The sequence below is a fragment of the Trachemys scripta genome, chromosome 4 (assembly GCF_013100865.1).
Source record: "Trachemys scripta elegans isolate TJP31775 chromosome 4, CAS_Tse_1.0, whole genome shotgun sequence".
NCBI lineage: Eukaryota > Metazoa > Chordata > Testudines > Emydidae > Trachemys > Trachemys scripta.
This window is the reverse complement of record NC_048301.1, coordinates 102,066,768-102,088,114: the sequence shown is the minus strand read 5'-3', so window position 1 is coordinate 102,088,114 and position 21,347 is coordinate 102,066,768. Positions and strand designations below refer to the sequence as shown.

Below are 21,347 nucleotides of genomic sequence, written 5' to 3'. Positions count from 1 at the left end.
TGTAGTCATTTCTAATCTATCATAGACAAGTAGTATTTTGGGCTGTTTCTGGGTTCATAACCAAGGAGAGAACCTCATTGCACAAGAGAAAAGTAGGAGGAAATTAAACGGGGGGTTAGAGAATCTTGGGGAGGGAGGGGGACGATAGCTCAGTGGTTTGAGCATTGGCCTGCTAAACCCAGGGTTGTGAGTTCAATCCTTGAGGGGGCCATTTAGGGAACTGGGGTAAAAATCTGTCTGGGGATTGGTCCTGCTTTGAGCCGGGGGTTGGACTAGATGACCTCCTGAGGTCCCTTCCAACCCTGATAGTCTGATTCAGCATTCTGTGGTGTGACTGGGGTTCTCAAATTCTTCATGGATTGAAAGAAAAAATTAAACGACCAAATTCTCCTTTGCTTCAAATCTCTGAAGAAGGCTTTGTAACTGGAATTTCTTGCTTCTCTTTGTGGATAAGAATTTTAAAGAGACTTGTTATATGGGATCTGTTTCCTGTTTTAACATCTGAGCATATGCTGGGATCCCATATCCTGCAAAGTGAGGAAACTAAGACGACTTGAAAAGTTTCCTAGAAATCTGTCTATTCCTCATCTAAATCATGTGGTGAATGAGAGTGCTTGTATGCAGGCTTCTAGGCTCTTTTGACTATAGTGAGAGAACACAGTTTTCAGCTGCTATTCAGATGTCAGCAACCTGGTAAATGAATCTGTAGGCACAGAAGGAATTGATGATTTTTAAATCAGAATTAAGATGCACTCTTAAATACTTAATTTGGAATTGGCGGTTGACCATGCATGCTACTGGGATTCTGTAAATGGTTACGTTTTTAAGACCACCTACGTCCTGTGGCAGTCTTAATTCTCTTCAATGGCTGAAAATTCAGAGATGTTCTGCAGGACTAAATGCTGAATCAAGATATTAACGTCTAACCTAGATCTTGGATTTTCAAAGTATTTCTGAAGGATGAGGAGGACTCAGACAGGGCTATTTTGACTATCTGAGTGCTGTTTGAAAAACATTTGTTGCATATTTTGAAATGGCAGGTAACTACAGCATTCATTCATTTAACAGTAAGCACTGTGTAGGAAGTCATGAATACATTCAGAACTGTCGAAAATGGGATGCAGAGATTAAACTGCAGCTCCTGACCCATAGTGTAGTATGCAGAGATCTGGCACGAACAGTAAGTACAAACTAAACTTCCAGTTATAATAATCCTGATTTTTATATGGCTGAAACTGTATATGTAATGTTGCCATCCTGGAAGGGGAAGGTGGAATATACCGCCAAATGGGTAAAAAATCCTTTATGGATTTACAAATCTATATAATCTCTTAAACCTCTGGATTGGACTTTGAGAGCATAAGAAAATACAACAAAGGTTTTTATGATCTGATTGAAATATAACTTTGTTACATGAGTAACAGACTGTAGTTAATCCACATAGTGTTGTGCTTGACTTTCTCCTCTAAATAGAGGAAATACAGTGATCCATATGCATTTTTAATTTACCATTTTAGACTAGGCTATCATTTCGGGTGGGAATTGATGGTTGTGTAGGAGGGAGTAGAGGAGGAGCTGGTCTTTTTCTACTGTCCTCTTTCTGAGTTAGGAAACCGCCCACCCACCCACCACTGCTCTCCCTCCCCCCAACCAAGAAGAAAGTAGTCCTGTTGAATAAGGCTGATTATTATTTGCAGAAATTAAGCCAATTACACAAACAGCAGCCACTTCCACTTGCAGGATTCCACTGAGGGCAGGTCATGAACAAAATGAATACTAAACTGGCTCTCATGAAAAGTAGACTCTCTAAGAATCCCTCAAGTCCAATTATTATATGGAGATATACCTATCTCATAGAACTGGAAGGGACCTTGAAAGGTCATACAGTCCAGTCCCCTGCCTTCACAGCAGGACTAAGTACCATCCCTGACCAGATTTTTGCTCCAGATTCCTAAATGGCCCCCTCAAGGATTGAACTCTCAACCCTGGGTTTAGCAGACCAATGCTCAAACCACTGAGCTATCCCTCCCCCCATCTATTCCAAAATGTCTTGCCATTTTTGGCTTATATTTATAGAAGACAGCACATACCTAAAGCACACACCAGAAGAGAGATCTGGACTTCTATGTGACTCTCGGAAATGGAGGCACAGAGGGGTCAATCTGTACTTTCCCTACCTTAAAGGGATGTTGAGGTTTCATTTATGTTTTCAAAGTGCTTTGAGACCCTCAGATGGAAAATATTTTTTGCAGTGGGAGCTGCTGGATGCAATCAATGGGAATCGTTGGGTGCTCGGTGTCTCTGAGAATTGGGTCACTTATTTAGGTGCTTTAAATATGGATTTAGCAGCATAACTTGAGGCATCCATTTTTAAACATCTTGGCCCAGTTGCTTTTTACAGTCTTTGCATCTAAAAATATTGTGTCTAAAATATGTTTACATTTTATAACTTGAATTAAGGGAATTGTTTTTTATGTCAAATACTGACTGAATTACCAATATTTTTCTCATTACTAGGAAGAAGATGATAGGACACCTACAAATTTAACAAAACACCTCTACAAAACAGAAAAGCCTTTCAGAGAAAATATTTCAAGGTAACATATGTAATTTACAGCCTTCATGATCAAGTCGTCTTCTGCTAAATTTTCGAACAATTTACTATATTTGCCTTTAGTGAGAAGTTGGTATATAGTATGAACTTCCACTTGTACAGTAATTAATCATGTATTCCAGGCATTCTGTTGAAGAGCTCCTAGAGGCTTACCATATTCAAACTGACATGGCTCTTAAAAACAAGGTAAGATACCTTTTTTTTTCTAGTACAAATTCTCCTTCAAATTAGTGCTATACTAAAGCTTGCATAAGAATGATCTTGTACACTTTATATGCATCTTAACTCTCTCAATACAAGAAGGTGAGTTACAAAAATACTAATGGCATTTAAAAAACTAAGAACTAACAAGGTCTTTCAGTTCTCCCTGTTAAAATCTGATCCCAAGTTCTAGGCTTTCAGATCTCCTTTCCTGTCTGTCTTCCTCATCACACACAACTAAAATAATTGTTCATCTACCCATAAGGGTAAATGGAGTGGTTTTCCAAGCGTTGCGTTCCAAGTAATTTTATCCCCCAAAGTGCTAAAAATGTATAGCCTAGAGAAATAAGGGCAATAGACCAGATCTTAATGATTGTATCTCACTGCCAGTTCAGAGATGTGACACCTCAGTTATTTTAGTCCTTTATGGCTCTTACCATTCCTTAGAGGACAGCACGACTAAAGAAAAGCAAAATACTACTGCTTGTTAACTATGAAAAACTGAAAATCCTATAAAACTGAAGAAAGTATTTAACTTGGTTTATTTAGATGGTAATTAAAGAATTACTCATTTATAAGAGCAATGTTTTTCTTAAACTCATCAACTCACTGTAGGGAACAGTCTTGGAACAGGCAACTTAATTAAAATTTTGAGTCTTGTACTCAAATTAAATCCTACTGTTTCTTTTTGTTTACTAAGATTAGCTTGTATCTCTCCAGGAATACATAGTCTAAACAATCTTTTGCTTAACAGGAGAAACAGTTAGTATCTTAAACAACAATAGTATTTACATATCACCTTAAAATAAATTTAAGGTTATAACTCAAATCTAATCCACTGATAGTGGTGAGCCTGAGTGTGTAAAAGCACTAACGTTGAATTCTCGGTGATGTCATGTTGCAATGCTGAACTGGAAGATTATTTCTTGATGCAGTGTGGTGGTTTCTTTGCTCTTTGGTGTCTTAGCTGTCTTTTTGCTGCTTCTGTTTGCTGGCTTGAATGAGATGAGGTGGATGAGATGAAGCTAAGAATGCCAAGAGCTAGTATCCAAATTCTTGGCTTTCATAGCCTTACTAAGGATCGAAGAGGCACCTCTTTCAGGGGCATGACTGGATCCAAATATTATCCGTTGACAGCTTCATTGTCTAAGTTATATGTGAGGACTTTGCTAGCATCTTCAGCTCCTGCATGTGCATTCTGGGAATGTGTAAGCAACAGGGTTGTAATTCAACTTTATGGTTCTATCAGAATTTAATAGGAGTCAAAATTCCATTTTAAATTAATCCAGATTACAGCTGTTTTTTCTATGTTTAAAAGTATTTCTTAAATTTAAATGATTCTTAACCATTTATTGATAAGTTTAAAGACTATCAAAGAAGATATTGTATTTTCTTCATCTTTGAAATGGTTCTTCTTGTCTTCCTGAGTTTGGTGAACAAGTTGCTTAGGCCTTGCCAGATAACTAATTCTGTAAACATTGTAAATATTTTTGTGTTCAAATAGCTTATGTTAACCATTAATAGCAAGGTAAGTGGATTCCATATTTTTCTCTCACTCTATGGAAGATTTCTAAAAGGGGTTGTCTGCCTTTTATCCACTTGTAAAAGAAGCTGTTCCCTTGTGGGATCGTAACACTGTGCTAGCTTCCCTCATGGGACCTCCATTTGAGCACTTAACAACTTGTTCCCTGTCCTTCCTTTTGCCAAAAGACACTCTCCTTGTGAATATGATAACAATAAGAGACTAAGTGAACTGCAGGCCCTAATGGCCAGGCCTCTATACACAGTTTTTTCAAAGACAGGGTGTCCTTCATAACCAATTTTGGGTGTGGTCTGGTGAAACTGTGAAACCACTTTAGACAAATCAGTAAATTTACTGCATCTTTTTCCTAAGCCTCGTTTGAATGCAGATGAGCAGCACATTGATTTGTTGGTTGTATGATGATCCTTGGTATTCTATCTGAAAAGCACTAAACTTTTGTGCATCACTTCAACTTCGTGTCTGAGTGGATCAGAAGAGGGGATGTCAGGCACACAGATGATTTCCACGTGGATTACGTCCTTTATTATGACAGCATGTGGGCTAGCTCAGGCTACACCTCCACAATAGACTGATTCATTTGATGAGAACCCAGACGGCTTCAGTCGCTTTTCTCAGTGATGTGTCTATATTGGACACATGCAGGGCCACTACCCGGTCTTCCGTGCATACTTTTACCAAGCACTATGCTATTACAACTATCTCTAGATCAGATGCAAACTTTGGACAGGCAGTTCTTCAGTTGTTTTAAGTAGACACTGAGCCCCACCGCTTCCATTACTGCTTGACTCACTTGAGTGAAATATATGTCTGTAATTACTCAAAAAAGAAAAATGATCTACTTTTGCTGTAATTGTTCTTCGAGAAGTGGGTGCAGATGTGTATTCCATAACAGACTCTCCATCCCTTCTGCATCAGTCGCCAGTTTTGGCTTTCAATGTGAAAGAATTGAGGGGGGTACTTACTGCCCATAAGTACCCCGGGGAGGGGCTATGAGGGTTCAAAAAGGCATGTGTGCTTCCATGATGGTTACTACTAAGCAAAGTTCTCCAGCGTGTGCACGTGTGTCTACTTGATCTTCGGTTATATAGTCCCTATTCTCACTTCCTTATGTCCCAAAGGACTCCTGTCTCAATCATTGCCCAATTTTGATAGTGGATGAGGCAAGGCTGTAAGAAGCTAGTCTGGAGCACTTCTGCCTTGTTGCAGAAATTTTGGTGTGTAACGACTGAGGTAAGGTTTCTGCAGACCATTACCTCAATAAGAAGAGAGGTTAGATAGTATAAAGTCTGAAGCATGGGGCCACACATTAAACAATGATTAAGTCTGCGTTTGAACAGAATCATTGTTTACTCATACTATTCCTCCATCACGTTGAATCACACTCCATTGGAGCTGATGGATCATGAGCAGAAGATTTGGTCTTAATTGTCTCTGTACCATGAAATATAGATGTAAAAGGAAGATATGGCTAGAAATCTTGCAAGCTCTTTCTGGGAGGATATATACTAGGATCCATACCAGGCCTGTGATTCATACCTTGATAAATGAGCCATAAGCAGTTTAGTTCAAGGAAGAATTCTTGACTTGTACTTTATAAGTTGATGTCATAACTCGTATGTGATTTCAAAACTGATTTTTAGTTTAAAAACTTAACTTTTCAGTGGAACTGAGCAGCTATATCCATAGATAATGTCCAAAACCGTGTTGTTGTTTTTTTGACTTCCCCTCTAAAATTTTATCTTGATTTTTTTTTTTGACTGCAACAATCTCAATTTCTGCAAACATCATCAAAATTCTTCCTTTCTTTGTCTGTGTACTTTTCTCACTAGAACCAACAGAAAGCAGTAGATCATGTAATCAAGGCTGTAAGAAAAATCTGTTATGCACTGGATGGCGTAGAAACTCAAGCAATAACAGACTCTGTAAAGAAGCTGAGGAGGGTTGTTAATCTTCCAAGGAGTAAAAGTCCTGAGGTAAGCATGTTTATCATGTGAACTTGAACACATTGTATCAATGGCATTCTGATAGAAGTATTTTATCAGTATTTATTTAAAAGTTTCAGAGTGGTAGCCGTGTTAGTCTGTATCAGCAAAAACAACGAGGAGTCCTTGTGGCACCTTAGAGACTAACACATTTATTTGGGCATAAGCTTTCATGGGCAAGAACCCATGCATCTAATGAAGTGGGTTCTAGCCCATGAAAGCTTATGCCCAAATTGGTTGGTCTCTGAGGTGCCACAAGGACTCTTCGTTTTTAATAAAAAGTTATTTCAGAAGCAGTGATAACTGAAACCTCCTGCAATATTTCTAAGTAGGGTTGACTTTTAAAAATAAAAAGTTTAAAGGGACACTTCTACCAAATGTGGAAGGCTTGATTAAAAAATTCCCTTTTCAGTCTGTTCAAAAGAATATTTGATGGTGAACTCTTGGCATCCTCTCCTATTTAAATAAATGTTTTTGAAATTGCAGTGAGTGTTGATATTTTCACATTATGTGGGTACAATACAAGAACCTGAGACTGTGCTGTGTGGACTTGTGCATGGCAGTGGGTGCACTAAATTTGAATGAAGCTTTAATGATTAGTTCATGCCCTTCTGCAGTGATAAGAACTTCTGTTCCTTTCTTATGAGCAATGATCAGTGTTCTTGTCTGTAGTGTGTAAACTACCAATTGCACTTCAAAACTCCATCTTCTCTGAATATTGAGTCCGGGACCAAAGATGATCCCAAATTATGCAAATTCTCATCCAAAAGCCGCCTTAATTGAGCAGTTTGTTTCATTGAAGTTGGCTTACTTTTTGACAAGATCTGACTTAGCTATACCAAAAGGGGATCTTCATTAGAAGGAAAATATTTTTTGTCAGAAAGGAATAAAACTCTGCCAAAAACGTAAAATCCAGAGTTTTGCAGAGTTGTGCCTTTTGCTGTTCCACCATGCTAATATCATACTGGCACCAACCTTCCTGGGTTCACCATTGTGATGGCGGTAGTATTTGTAAATTGGTTGTGAGATGTATACTTAGATTTCACCAGCCAGTTACCAAATGTAAACTTCTCAGGCACTATAACAGCCTAAACAGGGAGTCACAGACAGTCCCCTTCAGACTGCTTCTGAAAAGTAAAATTTGGCATGGAAATGTAGAAAATCTGCATAAAAGTCTGTGCTCCACGGAATGTCACAGAAAAAAACTCAGTGTTGCTCCAAACCTTACTGGATTAATTTCCAAAATTTTTGATCCAAAGCCTAAAAGAAAACTTTGAAAATGAGCGTGGTCCTTAGAATGTAAAAATCCTCACATATAGAGAGTGGAGTCATGATTTCATAATAAAAACTTAGTGTACTTCTGTAATCTGTTTTAATGTAAAAAAATCTTCTATTTGTTTGCAATAAATATTTACTTAGATTACCCTTGTTAAAGGTAAGTGACATTCACTTCTGGAGAAGGAAAAAATTGCATTTAATTGGAATTCTCTAATAGTCTCTATCAAAACTCTACATACAATGTTTAGCAGTTACGACGAGTCAAGGGGTAACAATAAACAATAGATCTTTGGATAAAAATATACGTACAATCATGTTTTAGTAATGCTTGGTGTGTATATAGCACTTGTCATCCCAGGATCTCTGAGTGTTTTATAAATAGTGTGGAGACACTCACTCTGTAAGTGAAAATGTAGTTAGCTCTTTTGTGGAAACTGATTTTCCAAGCTTTAAGATCTTTGATAACTACAAGGTTCTTAGGTTTTATCTATATTTATAGTCTTAACTGTCTTATCTGACTGAGCATATCAGCAACAAATAAGTAATAACAAAACTTCTTAACACTCCTGTGAGGTAGGCATGAGGTGTATAAGATTCACTTCATCCATGTCTTAAATTTAGCTGTCTCTGGGATCGATTGTCAGTTACTTAATCATTTATAGTCTCTTTACCTGATGACTTAGGATAAGAAGTTAAGAGAGCCTATACTAAACTAAAACTAAGGGAGAACTTGCATGGAGTGTGTTTATTAGAATTGGAATTTGACCAGCAAGCCCTTATTCATTTTGTCTAGGCATGTGACATTCCTGTGCATTTTATTCCCAATTTCTGCAGCCCAGTATCTTCCACCATTCTGGAGGATGCTTGGGCTGCTCTCCTGTCTCTTGCAGGCAACTCACAGAGGCCAATCTGTGTTTTTGTGCCACGTGGTCTGGATATGCCCCCTCTGCTCTTCTCTGACGTTCTCTGCCTCGATAATAGGCAGTGGCAGGGTTTGGTGGGTTTTGTTTTATTTATTTTTTTGCTCTCACCCTTTCTCATATTTTAACTGTTCTGCCTAGTTTTTTGCACAGTGGGAGCAATGTTCTCTTGCAGCATTTCTTCTTCTCCCTGGCTTGGTTTAGCCCTCCCTGAGCCTCTGCTGCAGCATTTCTGTGCTGTCTCCTCTGCCCCTTCCAGGCATGGCAGAGCAGCTGATAAAGCACCAGGTTAAATCCAAACAGTGCTTTATAGGTGAGGCAACCTTCTCCAGGCTCGGCAGATGCCAAGTTGTGCCCAGCCTTCCATCCCTAACTCTGGGGCTAGGAGTCAGATAGGCAGGTGGGGTCCCCTACCCACTGAGGCAGCTGCAACTCTAATGGGGGAAGGAAAGGACCAGGAACCCCAGTGCAGAGCAGAGAGAGGCTCTGAAAGCAAGAAGGACCCTGATCACTCCACTCAAGTAGGTCCCAGTGGACCCCTGCTGAACAAAGAGTGGAGGCTTGTGGGGCCAGAAGTCCCAGCCTTAAAGTGGGTCCTCAGCACCTTGGGGAAAAATCAAAGCTTCTAGTCAGTCCCTCTCATTCCTAAGCTGACCAGGAGATCTGAGGGGGAATGGGCCCCAGCAAGACAGAATTCTGAGTCAGACCTCTCAAGAGGGCTCCAGGGCCAAAGGAAGACAAGCTGCAAAAGGCCTTACCAAAGTTGCGGCAGAGCTACGGTTCCAAAGTGCTCTAAAAAGGTAGAGGGGAAAAAAAAAACCTAAAAAGGAAAGAAGTACAAAAATCCAGGAGATCCAAGTTATCGTCCTCCTTCCACTCCTTTATTGATGAAGGTGAGCTGTCTGGCTCTGAAACCTTCCAGGGGGTGATTAGGGATAAAAGGAACAAGCCTGATAAGGGCTAGCATGTTAATAAGTGCGATGTCAGGCTCTATAACATTCCAGAATCGACCGGGTCTATCTATGAGATACCAATGGGTGACACTGCTGTAGCAGGATAGGATTCTTCCCTGAGAAGTAGAGTTCTGGATCGAAAGATGGAGGTCACTCTCTTAAAAAGGGCTTTGAAGGTGCCTGTGCCACCATCCTGGTGACCATCTGCTTTGGAAGAGCATTTCTTTCCTGCCTGGAAGATCTCAAAGCCCTTGAACAGAGATCACCCTGGCTTTGGCTCCACTTTTAAGGAAAGTTGCCCTAGCAATAGCATTTGTAGCCGATGCCTCAAGAGATGCAGTGAGGTTCACAGCTTGAGCCATGGCTCTGGCCCTGAAAGTTGGATACTCACTAAGCAGGTCTGTGCTTGGCCAGGTTTACAGGCTCCATCCTTTGTGGAGAGAAGGTGCATAAGGTGATGGCTGACAATGCGACAAAATGCAACATAGTTCGGCTGTCAGAGGCACTCCTTTCATTCCTTATCCTCACAGAGGTGCCAGCAAACAGACATCAAATTCCCCAGGGGAGAACAGTGGAATCGAGGTCTGGGGAAAAGTCCAGAGCATCGATACTCAGACCTCAGTACTCAGGAGCCAAATTAGCCATCAGCATTACCCAGAAGTGCCACAGTAGTATGAATTCATTATTTCATTTTCAGCGAAGTGACTGACCAGGCATTATTATTTTACCAACTACAGTTGGTTAATAACATAACCAATCTGGATGCTTTTACTAACTAATTTAGTGTTTTTAATATGTGCTGCAAAGAGCCTCATGAGGCACGTTAGTGAGCCACTTGCGAGACTGGAAGGGACCTCGAGAGGTCCTCTCTAGTCCAGTCCCCTGCACTCGTGGCAGGACTAAGTATTATCTAGAGCATTCCAGACAAGTGTTTGTCTAACCTGCTCTTAAAAATCTCCAATGATGGAGATCACCTCAGCCCTGCCAAAATCCACTTTATGACAAGGATCGCACAGACCTGTGCCCAGAGCTGAAACTAGGAGGCAGGATTTCCCATTTCTTAAAGGAATGGCTTTCCTTAATAAGTGGGTCAGGGAAGTAGCAAGCCAGGGATGCTCACCTCATTCATATGTTCTTCATCCAGTCATCCAGCTCCACTCTCCCTGTAAAACAGTCTGATCCAGAACAAAATCTCATATTCTGGATATGTGAGTGATAGTGTGTTTCCTCAGAAAAAAGGTTCTCTGGGTTCTACTTAATCATCTTCATTGTACAGAATCCCATTGGGGGACAGGGAGGGAGCTATCGGAGCCATTCTCTGCCTCAAAAGGCAGAGTAGATGAAGGAAATGAAGTTTCAGATAGAGACCCTGGCCTCTACAATGTCATCCCTGGCCTGGAGGATGGGGAGGGGAATTCTTGACTTCAGTAGATCTAGCAGAAGCTTATCTCCATATCCCCATCATGTCATGCCATCAGACTTCTGGGGTTTGCCTATGGCAGGAAACTTCAGTACTGAACACTCCTATTCAGCCTGTCCTGGATTCTCAGGGTTTTTACAAGGATGTTGGGGACAGTAGCCAGAATCAGGTCACAGGGAACTCACCCCCTTCCTGGATGACATACTGATCAGAGCTCCATCACAATCTGCATCGCACAGGGGCGCATGTCTCAGACATTGACTCTCCTCAAGGCACATGGCTTCATAATCAGTGCCAAGAAAGATTCTCTGGTTCCATCCAGGAAGAGCTTCAGGAGGCTTACCATGACCACTTTGTGAGCAGGAAAGCCATAGATATAGACATTGCATTAGGTAGCTTCTATAGCTAGAGAAAACATTCCTGTGCATTCGGCAAAGTCTGTGGCGCAAAAAAAAAAAAGAGAAGCCCCATAGTGTAGTGGTGGTCACGTTCACCTAACACACAGAATGTCTCCGGTTCAAAACCGGGCAGAAACAGGCCACTGTTCCTTTTCTGACTCCCCTCCTGCATTTTTAGTCTTGGAATAGACCACACTGTGAAATTTTACTTTGAATTATATTGAGTTAAATAATATGGAAACTCTCTAAGTTACAGTCCTGGGTTCCTTACCCTTTCAGCTGCTCTGATAAATTAACATTTTTGTTAGGGGCGGGGGAAAATTTTTATGAAGCCTTTCCTAGGGACTAATGCTATCTAGGACTCTGAAGTAATCTAAACGTGGCCCACAGAGTGCAATCCTTCGTTCTGAATTTGTCATTCCACAAGTTGAACTGCTCCTTACTATTGTCCAGGCTTCATGAGCCATGGGAGCAAGGAGCAGGCTGGAGTAGGTGCGACCGTGCCGTAATTCCGGCTGGGAGAGCAGCCTGAGGCAGAGGCCTCCAGCTCGCATGATATTCCAGGCAGGACTGAATCTCCATGAGACGAAACTTAAAGAAGAGAATGACCTGGAGTCACTCCCATTCAGTGCTCTAAGAGGAGGATAGCCACGTCTGTCCAGGCACCCCTGATCGACCTCACCAAGGTCTGCCAGCTGAGCGGGACCCTGGCTGGCAGGAGCTGGCAGACGGAGTCCCTGACCGGCAGCGGGCTGAGCTGCTCACCCCGCTGCTGGTCTGGGGCGCTGTCCGCCGACCCTCTTAGCCCACTGCCTGCCTGGGTTCCGATCATCCAGGCAGGCAGCGGGCTGAGCGGGTCCGGTGGATGGGACCCTGGAAAAAAGGTGCAAAACGATTGTCTGCCATTGCTTTCATGGAAGGGGGAGGAGGGCTGATGACGTGTACCCAAAACTACTTGCGACACAGTTTTTGCCCCATCAGGCATTGGGAGCTCAACCCAGAATTCCAGTGGGCGGTGGAGACCGCGGGAACTGTGGGATAGCTACCCACAGTGCAACGCTCCGAAAGTCGACGCTAGCCTCGGTATTGTGGACGCACTCTGCCGAGTTAATGGTCTTAAGTGGGGACATACACAATGGATTGTAAAAAATCAACTTCTGTAAATTCGACCTAATTTCATAGTGTAGACATACCCCAAGTCTGCCATTGATAGGTAGGTTAGACTGTGTATTGTGGAAACCTACAGATCATCAGAGGCTCCTGTCCCAAAGGGATCAAGGTGCTTTTCATGAGATCCTTAGCAACCTCATGGGTGAAACAAGCAGGTTTGTTCACTTTGGAAATTTGCAAAGTGGGCCACTTGGTCTACAGCTAACATCTTCAAAGTACTGCAGGGTGGCCCTTCTGTCTTCTGCAGAGATCTCCTTTAGCAGGAAAGTGCTGCAGGCGGTAGCCCAGAAATAATAGACTTGAGCGAGCTCACAAAAAGGGCAGGGTACTTCTTTCCTACCAAACTTGTTTCACTGCTCACTGCTTCGCAGATGTCTAGAATTGTGGGGGAGAGAGAGAGAGCTGCAGAACAGAATTTCTTACCACTAATTTCCTTTCTGCTAGCAGCGTCTCCCATAGCCCTAGCCATCCTGGATGGCTCATGAGTCCAGGGTCAGATATTAAGTGGCATTGTTACCATATGACTGTCTTGGTCTAAGGTACAGTTATTTCATTGTCTCTGGAATACTTGTTGTCATGCAAGTTTCATAGCTTGGGAATAACTCATCTGGCAGCAAGCAAGAGCAGAGGTAATGTGGCCAGACCGTGGAGCACCAAAACACTGATCCTTCTCGGAGCTGCTGAGAGAGGAAAGCAGGCCAGACATGCAGAATTGTGTGAGGTGCTGCTAGCAGAAAGGAAGTAATCAGTAAGAGGTTTTCCATTCTTTATGCTACAGCAGTACCCCTTCATGACATGACAGTGGTGTAATGGAAGATAGAGCATCCAGCTATTGCATCATATTATACAGGTTGCTTTTTACACAAGAAATTGTTAAAAGGGAATAATGGAACAGATATGGAAAAATTAAGGCACTGACTTCTAGTTGGTCTCATCAGTTAGTCACTGAACAAAAAAATAAAATGTAGAGGCTAGCTGTATGGTAAAGATACTTTTGATAGAATACACTTTTGAAAAAGTTTGGTGCTCCCTAGGTGTATAAGTTCATGCTGCACACTAAATTTGTTGCATAGTTTGAGAAATAAGTTCTCATATCAAATAAAAGAAACATCTTGACTATTGTATTTCAGTTTTTTTCTAGCAGTGGTATATTGACTATAACAGTCCTTTTCCTTTGGAGTAGCTGATCTGTATACCACCTTTGTGTTCCCCTAGTCCCTTGGTGTAAGTTAGAGCATCCTCAGCACTACTGATTTTTTTTTTTTTTTAAATGGTCCTCTAGCAGCTGTTTCACTGATTGTGGCTTGCCAGAGCAGTTTGCTCTGGTCTTGATCACTCACTATGAATCCTCAGATAGTCACATATGGTAGCTTTTATGGACTTTTTGTGATAGAAGAGTGTAAAGGGACCAAAGTGTGAGCCTAAATCTAGCCCAGTGTTTCAGGTAATCATAATGTGTTTAAACTACAAAGCTTGTCATTGAGAAGAATGGCAATTGGGGATTATTTAGATGTAAGCTGCTTCAATGTTTTTCTGAAATTTGCCATAATTTACTGTGCCAGGTGTCCTTAAAGCCCAGTGATGACACTAGCAACAGTTCAGTTGGTAAGTAAAGCTTTTAATCTTATTTCAGAATAGTTTTCAGATGGTTGTTTTAGGAAGATATGCATTAAAGATGTATTATAATCTAGGTTCATTGCAGCCTGAAAACCCTGTGCGAGTGAGCATAGACCAGTTGACTGCAGCAGTCTATGCTCTTCTTCACCTCCACTTAAACTCAGGCTGCAGTAGCAGCAATTCTGCAACAAAAAATAATAGAAGCACTAAGGAAGCATGGACTGCCACAGAGCACCTGCAATTCACAATATTTGCTGCTCATGGAATTCTTACCGGTTGGGTGTCAAAGTGAGTAATTTATTAAACTGATGTCCCTTTTTACAAATCAGTTATCTATCTCTTGTTGTTCCTGCTTCAACATATTGACTTTTCCTTTCCAGTTATGAAAAATACTATTTGGTTTGCTCTCTGACCCATAATGGAAAAGATTTGTTTAAACCCGTTCAGTCCAAGAAGGTTGGCACATACAAGAATTTCTTCTATCTGATTAAATGGGATGAACTGTAAGTAATTTTAGTACTTCTGCTCCTTCATTAAAATATTTCTGTATCTTTTAATTATAGTATTTTCTAACTATACTTAGCTAATAGAGATGTGTAAGATGCTAATTCTGTTGAACTCCTTAGTAAACTTAGACTTTCTGTGATCACAAATGTCTGACATGTTAATACTGTCTGGCTTAGAGTAGCACTTTACCCTGCTAATTTTGAAAAAGTGTGGGGGTTGAGGTAAGAAACAAATGCTCTCTACTAATATGCTGATTGTTCACATTTATAAACTGTTGGAAAACTTACATTTTAAAAAACTCTTCCCTTTTTGTGGGCACAGTTTGCACCTATAAAGAAGAAAACAGGAAAAAGGCTTCTTCCCTCCCTAGACATTATGGCCTGAATGTCTAGGGAGGGAAAAACTTGTTATGGTATTGTAAGTACTCTGGAAGCTTGCCTTCTCATTGGAGTTTCTAAGCATTTTTCAGTGATAAGCTAATCTTCACTTAAATGCAAGCAGTGTGTTTTAACAGTTCTTTGCAATGTATGACAACAGTTGTGCATATATTCTCATTCTAAAAATAATCTTAGATGGGAGGGCTGTCACTGGCAGGAAGGCAGACTCTTTAAATGCTCACTTAAGAACATCAGACTTTTTTGCTATTAAATCTTATCTTCTGTGTGGGAGAATGTTTAACTGTCGTTGAGCTAATTTAGATTTTGAGCGTGGGGGGGCAGAAAATAAAAGGAAAACTCTGGATTGATAGTGTTCTAGTCCTGGGGGTTAAAAATTGGCTCCCATCACCCATACACATGTTTCAGTACCATCTCCCGTCACACTTAAAACAATAAAAAGTGCCCAGACATAGGCTTGAGCACCTTTCCCTTTGTTTAAAATTATAAATTTAAATATACAGTTCAACTCTCCACTTCTTCTAGGCAACATCTTGTAATCCAAATGCCTACAAACCTACACACCTGCCTATACCTATCTCTTCAAAGGCCAGGTTAAACAAATAGGTCAACAAAATCCTGGCTATTTTACACCAGGGCAGAACAGTATTTCAAACTCCCTGGGACTCTCTATATAGAATGACCAAGTAGCTGCCCTCTGTTATACTGAGGGATCTAACCTGAGTGTGTCTGCTGATGGTAACTGGGCAGTGTATCCCTGAGACAGGTGGTCTCTCAGGCTAATTCCAGGCCATTTAATGTAGGAATTGTGTAGGGTTTTGGCATATAAAACTGACCTTACAATAAAACTAAAGAATACTTCAAAGCAGGAAAAATAATAGTGTGAACTTCACTCTGTCCATTGAATTTTATTAGTGTTCAGCAAGATTTGAAGGTTCTACTTTGTGTGCCATTTCAGTACATGTAAATGCTTACATGAAACAGCACTTCGTTTGGATGGAAAACCTGTTGTCTCAAAGCTTGACTTTAGTTTAAACTTAGAAAAGTAGAGGTGTTAAACCAAATCTGTAGGCCCTGATAGTGAACAAAAAAAGTGGAAAAATTTATACTAGACAGTCCAGCTCCTTGGAAAGAACATGTAATTTTACACAAGAAATCTCGTCCATTAAGAGGTACTTTTGAACTTAGATATGATGCAGGATTGTTGCCTTGCACCCTTCAGAAATTGTTACTGACACTAGAGATGTGATGCAGCATGTGAATGAATGAAATTTGCATAGTAACATTCAACACCAATTCACTTCCTTTTGAGAACAAAAAGCATTAACATATATTGTAACTTCCTTTAAAGATTCTAATGCTTTCTTGTCTTCTGAGTTGTCTTTTTTAACATACTTTTATTTTACAGAATCATTTTCCCCATCCAGATTTCACAATTGCCATTGGAATCGATCTTGTGTCTTACTCTGTTTGGAATATTAAATCAAAATAGTGGAAGTTCACCTGATTCAAATAAACAGAGAAAGGGCCCAGAGATGTTGGGTCAAGTTTCTTTACCTCTTTTTGACTTTAGACGGTAAGCATCCAAAATGTGTGTTTATTTTAACTAATGACTTGGGTGTATAAAAGGATTTAGATCGCCACAAGTTCAGAAGCTGTTTCTTTGCCATTGTTTTTAATAGAATGACAAAGGTAAGACTTGTAGACAGTGCTGCATTGGAAGTTACTCTTAATTAGATGTGAAGGATCAACAGTAAATAGAAATCTGCTTATAAGATGCTGCTATTCAAATGGTTCTGCATTCGCCTAACAGACTGACTGATTAGTAGGATTGGGTTGATAGGCTGTTTGGATTATATTAATAATCAAGGACTGTTCATATTTCACCCACAGCATCTGAAGAAGTGGTGTTGTTTTTTTTACCCACGAAAACTTATCCCCAAATAAATCAGTTAGTCTTTAAGGTGCCACCAGACTTCTTGTTGTTTACATGCTAGTTTTCCCAAATAGAGAATAGAGTGGAGCAGTACTTCAGAGTGGCAGCAATTTGTAGCATAATAGGAGAGCATCCTTGAGGCAGTCCACTGAGGATCTGTGAACAGTAGATTACATGTACGTATATGTCCACAAGTAGTGTTGTCCAACATTGTCTACGAAATTAAAAAATGTACTCCTTTCTCCACTGACAGAACATTCTATAGGGAGGGAGAGAATAGCACTTAATGAACAGCATCCGGGGCGTTTGGCTAGAACAGGGGTAGGCAACCTTTCAGAAGCGGTGTGCCAAGTCTTCATTTATTTACTTTAAGGTTTTGCGTGCCGGTAATACATCTTAACGTTTTTTAGAAGGTCTCGCTCTATAAGTCTATAGATTATATAACTAAACTATTGTTGTATGTAAAGTAAACAAGGTTTTCAAAATATTTAAGAAGCTTCATTTAAAATTAAATTAAAATGCTGATCTTACGCCACCAGCCTACTCAGCTCGCTGCCAGCCTGGGGTTCTGTTCACCTAGGCCGGCAGTGGGCTGAGTGGGGCCTGACCTCTGAAGCCCCCCGCACCCCCAGAAGGGTGGGTGGGTGGGGGGGGCTTCAGAGGTCAGGGCAGAGGGCTGCGTGTGTGTGGAGGTGCAGGGCAGAAGGCTGGGTGTTGGGGGAAGGGCAGAGGGCTGGGGTGTGGGGGAAGGTTCAGGGCAGAGGACTGGGGTGCTCAGCTTGTGGGGGTGCTCCCAGCCCCCTGCCCTGAGCGGCTCATGGCAGGGGCCTGGAAGGGATATGTCCTGTTCCACTCCCTTCCCCAAGGCTCCATCCCTACCTCTTTTCTGCCTCTTTTACCCAGGGCCAGCTTTAGCAAGGGGCCGCGGGGCTGTTGTGCGTCGGCTGGAGCTCCGGCCGGGAGAGCGGGGCCGCGGGGCTTTTGCGGCGCAGGGAAGGAGAGGAGGAGGGGCAGGAAAGCAGGCTGCACCACGGCTGGGAGAAGGAGTGGGGGAGCTTGGCTGCTGCAGGACAAAACTTCTGCGTCCTGCCCCAGCAGGGGAGAGCAGTGGGCGGGGGAGCTGAGTGCAGCTGGGGGTCGGAACTGCGGCAGGCAGCCACGTGCCATTCAAAATCTGCTCGCGTGCCGTAGGTTGCCGACCCCTGGGCTAGAAGGTGTGAAAGGCAGACAAGTTCACTATGTATGCAATTGTTAAGCAGATAGGAGCTGGTAACAATGTGGTGGTAGAACAGATTTGGTCAGAGCAGCTTGCTCATAGCACGCTCACAAGCACTGGTCCAACCATGTGACACCAGCTACACAGCGCAACACCACATAGAGGGCAGACACACCAAGCAAGTAAAGCAGACACCACAGAGCAGCAAGCTCTCTGAAGAAAACACTTCTTGCTTAACATGTCTGTTATGGAATAGTTTTGTCCTAGCACAATACTTTTGTGCAGAGAGAAACTATAAGTTGACTATAGCTTTCTCAATGAGGCATTTTTAGTTCTGGGGACCTCAATTCATTCTCTCACAAGGCCTCCAATCTCTTCCCAGTAGCACAACTCTTGCTTTAGTGCAGCTAAATTCCATTGCTTTACTCAGCAGGAGTTGACTTGGGAGTTAAGAGCTCTTTTTCATCCAGCTCATCACCTTGAACAAACAGGGCATTGTCTGAAACCTTTTTCAGCCAGGACATTGAACTTATATATGAACAACTCTTTGGGACTGTATATCATTGAGAGAAATTCAGTTCTTGCAGTGCTCTTAAATGGAGATTGGAGGAAAAGAAAGGCTCTTTAAAAATGGCATCTAGGACTCCTTTACATTCCTTTTGTGAAATTCAATTTACAGTGGTCTAGAAAGCAGTCAGTCTCTTCTAGTCTCCAGTCTTCACATGATAGCAACATCTGGTCTTACTACTCTGGTGTAAGTGGTTTTTTGTTTTGTTTTGTTTTTTTGGAAGATAAACCATAGCAAACTTTGAAAGAGCTAAAAACTCAAATACAATGCCTCTAATCCTGTCTACAAAAAAAATAACTAAAAAGTGGATAGAATTGATTTATACATTTAAGCTGCTTTAGTGTTACTAATGTAGTACACTAATTCTGTAAGTTGCTTATGCAGTAGTTAAAATGATTATGGAAGCTCTGAGCAAAACACATATAGTTTGTAAGTAACAAAGATCACTTTCAGCCTATCCACATTTAGGAAAAGTTTACTGGTTCACAAATTTACATCCAGTGATTAGACAAACTAGAACTGAAGGCTTTCTAGTTTTATAGACGCTGAACAGTATAATAATCTGAGGTCAGTTTAAAGGAGAGTATAAATGATCAAGGTATTTAATTTATCTGTCTTTTTAGGATAGTTTTTATGTACCAGTAACTAGTGTTCTCCCCCTGTACGTTCACACGTATTTAATAGTGCTGGATTCTTTTTGCAAAGGACTTAGTTGACAATATAGATCTGGGGACATTGGTACCACTAATGCTGGACACACAGCTACATTAGCAAGAAACTCTTCAGTCCCTAGTTATTGGTGCTGGATAGTTGACATTGAACTCAGTGATAAGCTCAGGGACTTCCATACTGTTAAAGATGGACATAGAGCTACATCGAGTGCAATGTGACCCTGATCTTTGTCATGGCCTCTACTCTCTACAATAATATGAATGAAAACTTTGAGTGGCTCTTTAAAATCAATGCTGGACTTTCAGCATACCAATTTTAGTCAACTAGGTCTGAAGACCCTACACCATCAGGGATTTTGAGGCAGCTCTCATGGGCTTTGCTGATCCAGATAGTGCCTCTGCCATAAAGAAACCTTCTTCATTTTTTTTTTTTAATGAAAAGCAGCAGTCTTAACTATAAACAAAAGTGGATACAAAGGGGCAGGAGACAATTAAAACTAAGAGAAACATTTTGAACACTGAGTTTTAAACCTTCAGCTGTTCAGCAGGAACTAAAAGGCAGTTGGAGCCATTCCACTTGGAATCCCCGGGGGGGGGGGGGGGAGTGGCTAATATAGGCTAGGAGATTCCAGAAGCTCATAAGGTGTTTTGATTCCACAAGTGGGAATATTCAGAGGCCTCCTGGAAGAAGAATCAGAAGATGGATCAGACATTATTTACCAGATTTAATGACTATAAAATCTGGATTATAGGATTTAAAATAACTTTTACAAGGTGTAGTAAGTTTGCAATTAAAGGAATGTAAAGATAAAGTGGTAACTGTTAGAAAGCTCTGCATCACTGAAGACCACTAGCCCAGATCCAAACCTTGCTCAAGAAAGCTGAGGAGCAAAGCTCAGGCTGGAGATGCAAAGGTAACCTTAAGTCATGTTTGTGCTCCTCTGACCTTGAGCTGATCTGCCCCAGGCTAGTCCCCAGGCACAGCTTGAAGGCTTAGAATCATAGAATCATAGAATATCAGAGTTGGAAGGGACCTCAAGAGGTCATCTAGTCCAACCCCCTGCTCAAAGCAGGACCAATTCCCAGCTAAATCATCCCAGCCAGGGCTTTGTCAAGCCGGGCCTTAAAAACCTCCAAGGAAGGAGACTCCACCACCTCCCTAGGTAACGCATTCCAGTGTTTCACCACCCTCCTAGTGAAATAGTTTTTCCTGATATCCAACCTGGACCTCCCCCACTGCAACTTGAGACCATTGCTCCTTGTTCTGTCATCTGCCACCACTGAGAACAGCCGAGCTCCATCCTCTTTGGAACCCCCCTTCAGGTAGTTGAAGGCTGCTATCAAATCCCCCCTCATTCTTCTCTTCTGGAGACTAAACAATCCCAGTTCTCTTAGCCTCTCCTCATAAGTCATGTGCTCCAGACCCCTAATCATTTTTGTTGCCCTCCGCTGGACTCTTTCCAATTTTTCCACATCCTTCTTGTAGTGTGGGGCCCAAAACTGGACACAGTATTCCAGATGAGGCCTCACCAATGTCGAATAAAGGGGAACGATCACGTTCCTCGATCTGCTGGCAATGCCCCTACTTATACAGCCCAAAATGCCGTTAGCCTTCTTGGCAACAAGAGCACACTGTTGACTCATATCCAGCTTCTCGTCCACTGTGACCCCTAGGTCCTTTTCAGCAGAACTGCTACCTAGCCATTCGGTCCCTAGTCTGTAGCAGTGCATGGGATTCTTCCGTCCTAAGTGCAGGACTCTGCACTTGTCCTTGTTGAACCTCATCAGGTTTTTTTCTGCCCAATCCTCTAATTTGTCTAGGTCCCTCTGTATCCGATCCCTACCCTCTAGTGTATCTACCACGCCTCCTAGTTTAGTGTCATCTGCAAACTTGCTGAGAGTGCAGTCCACACCATCCTCCAGATCATTAATAAAGATATTAAACAAAACCGGCCCCA

The 21,347-nt window shown here is 41.7% G+C and overlaps 1 protein-coding gene across 4 annotated transcripts in view; it reads left to right on the top strand.

Annotated features, from left to right (window-relative positions):
* PIK3C2A (phosphatidylinositol-4-phosphate 3-kinase catalytic subunit type 2 alpha) overlaps positions 1-21,347 on the top strand; it is an 88,555-nt gene that overhangs the window by 34,922 nt on the left and 32,286 nt on the right. For all 4 annotated transcript variants that reach the window (XM_034770169.1, XM_034770171.1, XM_034770170.1 and 1 more), the window contains exons 6-13: positions 1,069-1,180; positions 2,518-2,597; positions 2,737-2,800; positions 6,188-6,331; positions 14,042-14,084; positions 14,171-14,384; positions 14,477-14,599; positions 16,407-16,574. In XM_034770169.1, coding sequence (XP_034626060.1) covers positions 1,069-1,180; positions 2,518-2,597; positions 2,737-2,800; positions 6,188-6,331; positions 14,042-14,084; positions 14,171-14,384; positions 14,477-14,599; positions 16,407-16,574 — 948 coding nt within the window. The remainder of the gene's footprint in view (positions 1-1,068; positions 1,181-2,517; positions 2,598-2,736; positions 2,801-6,187; positions 6,332-14,041; positions 14,085-14,170; positions 14,385-14,476; positions 14,600-16,406; positions 16,575-21,347) is intronic.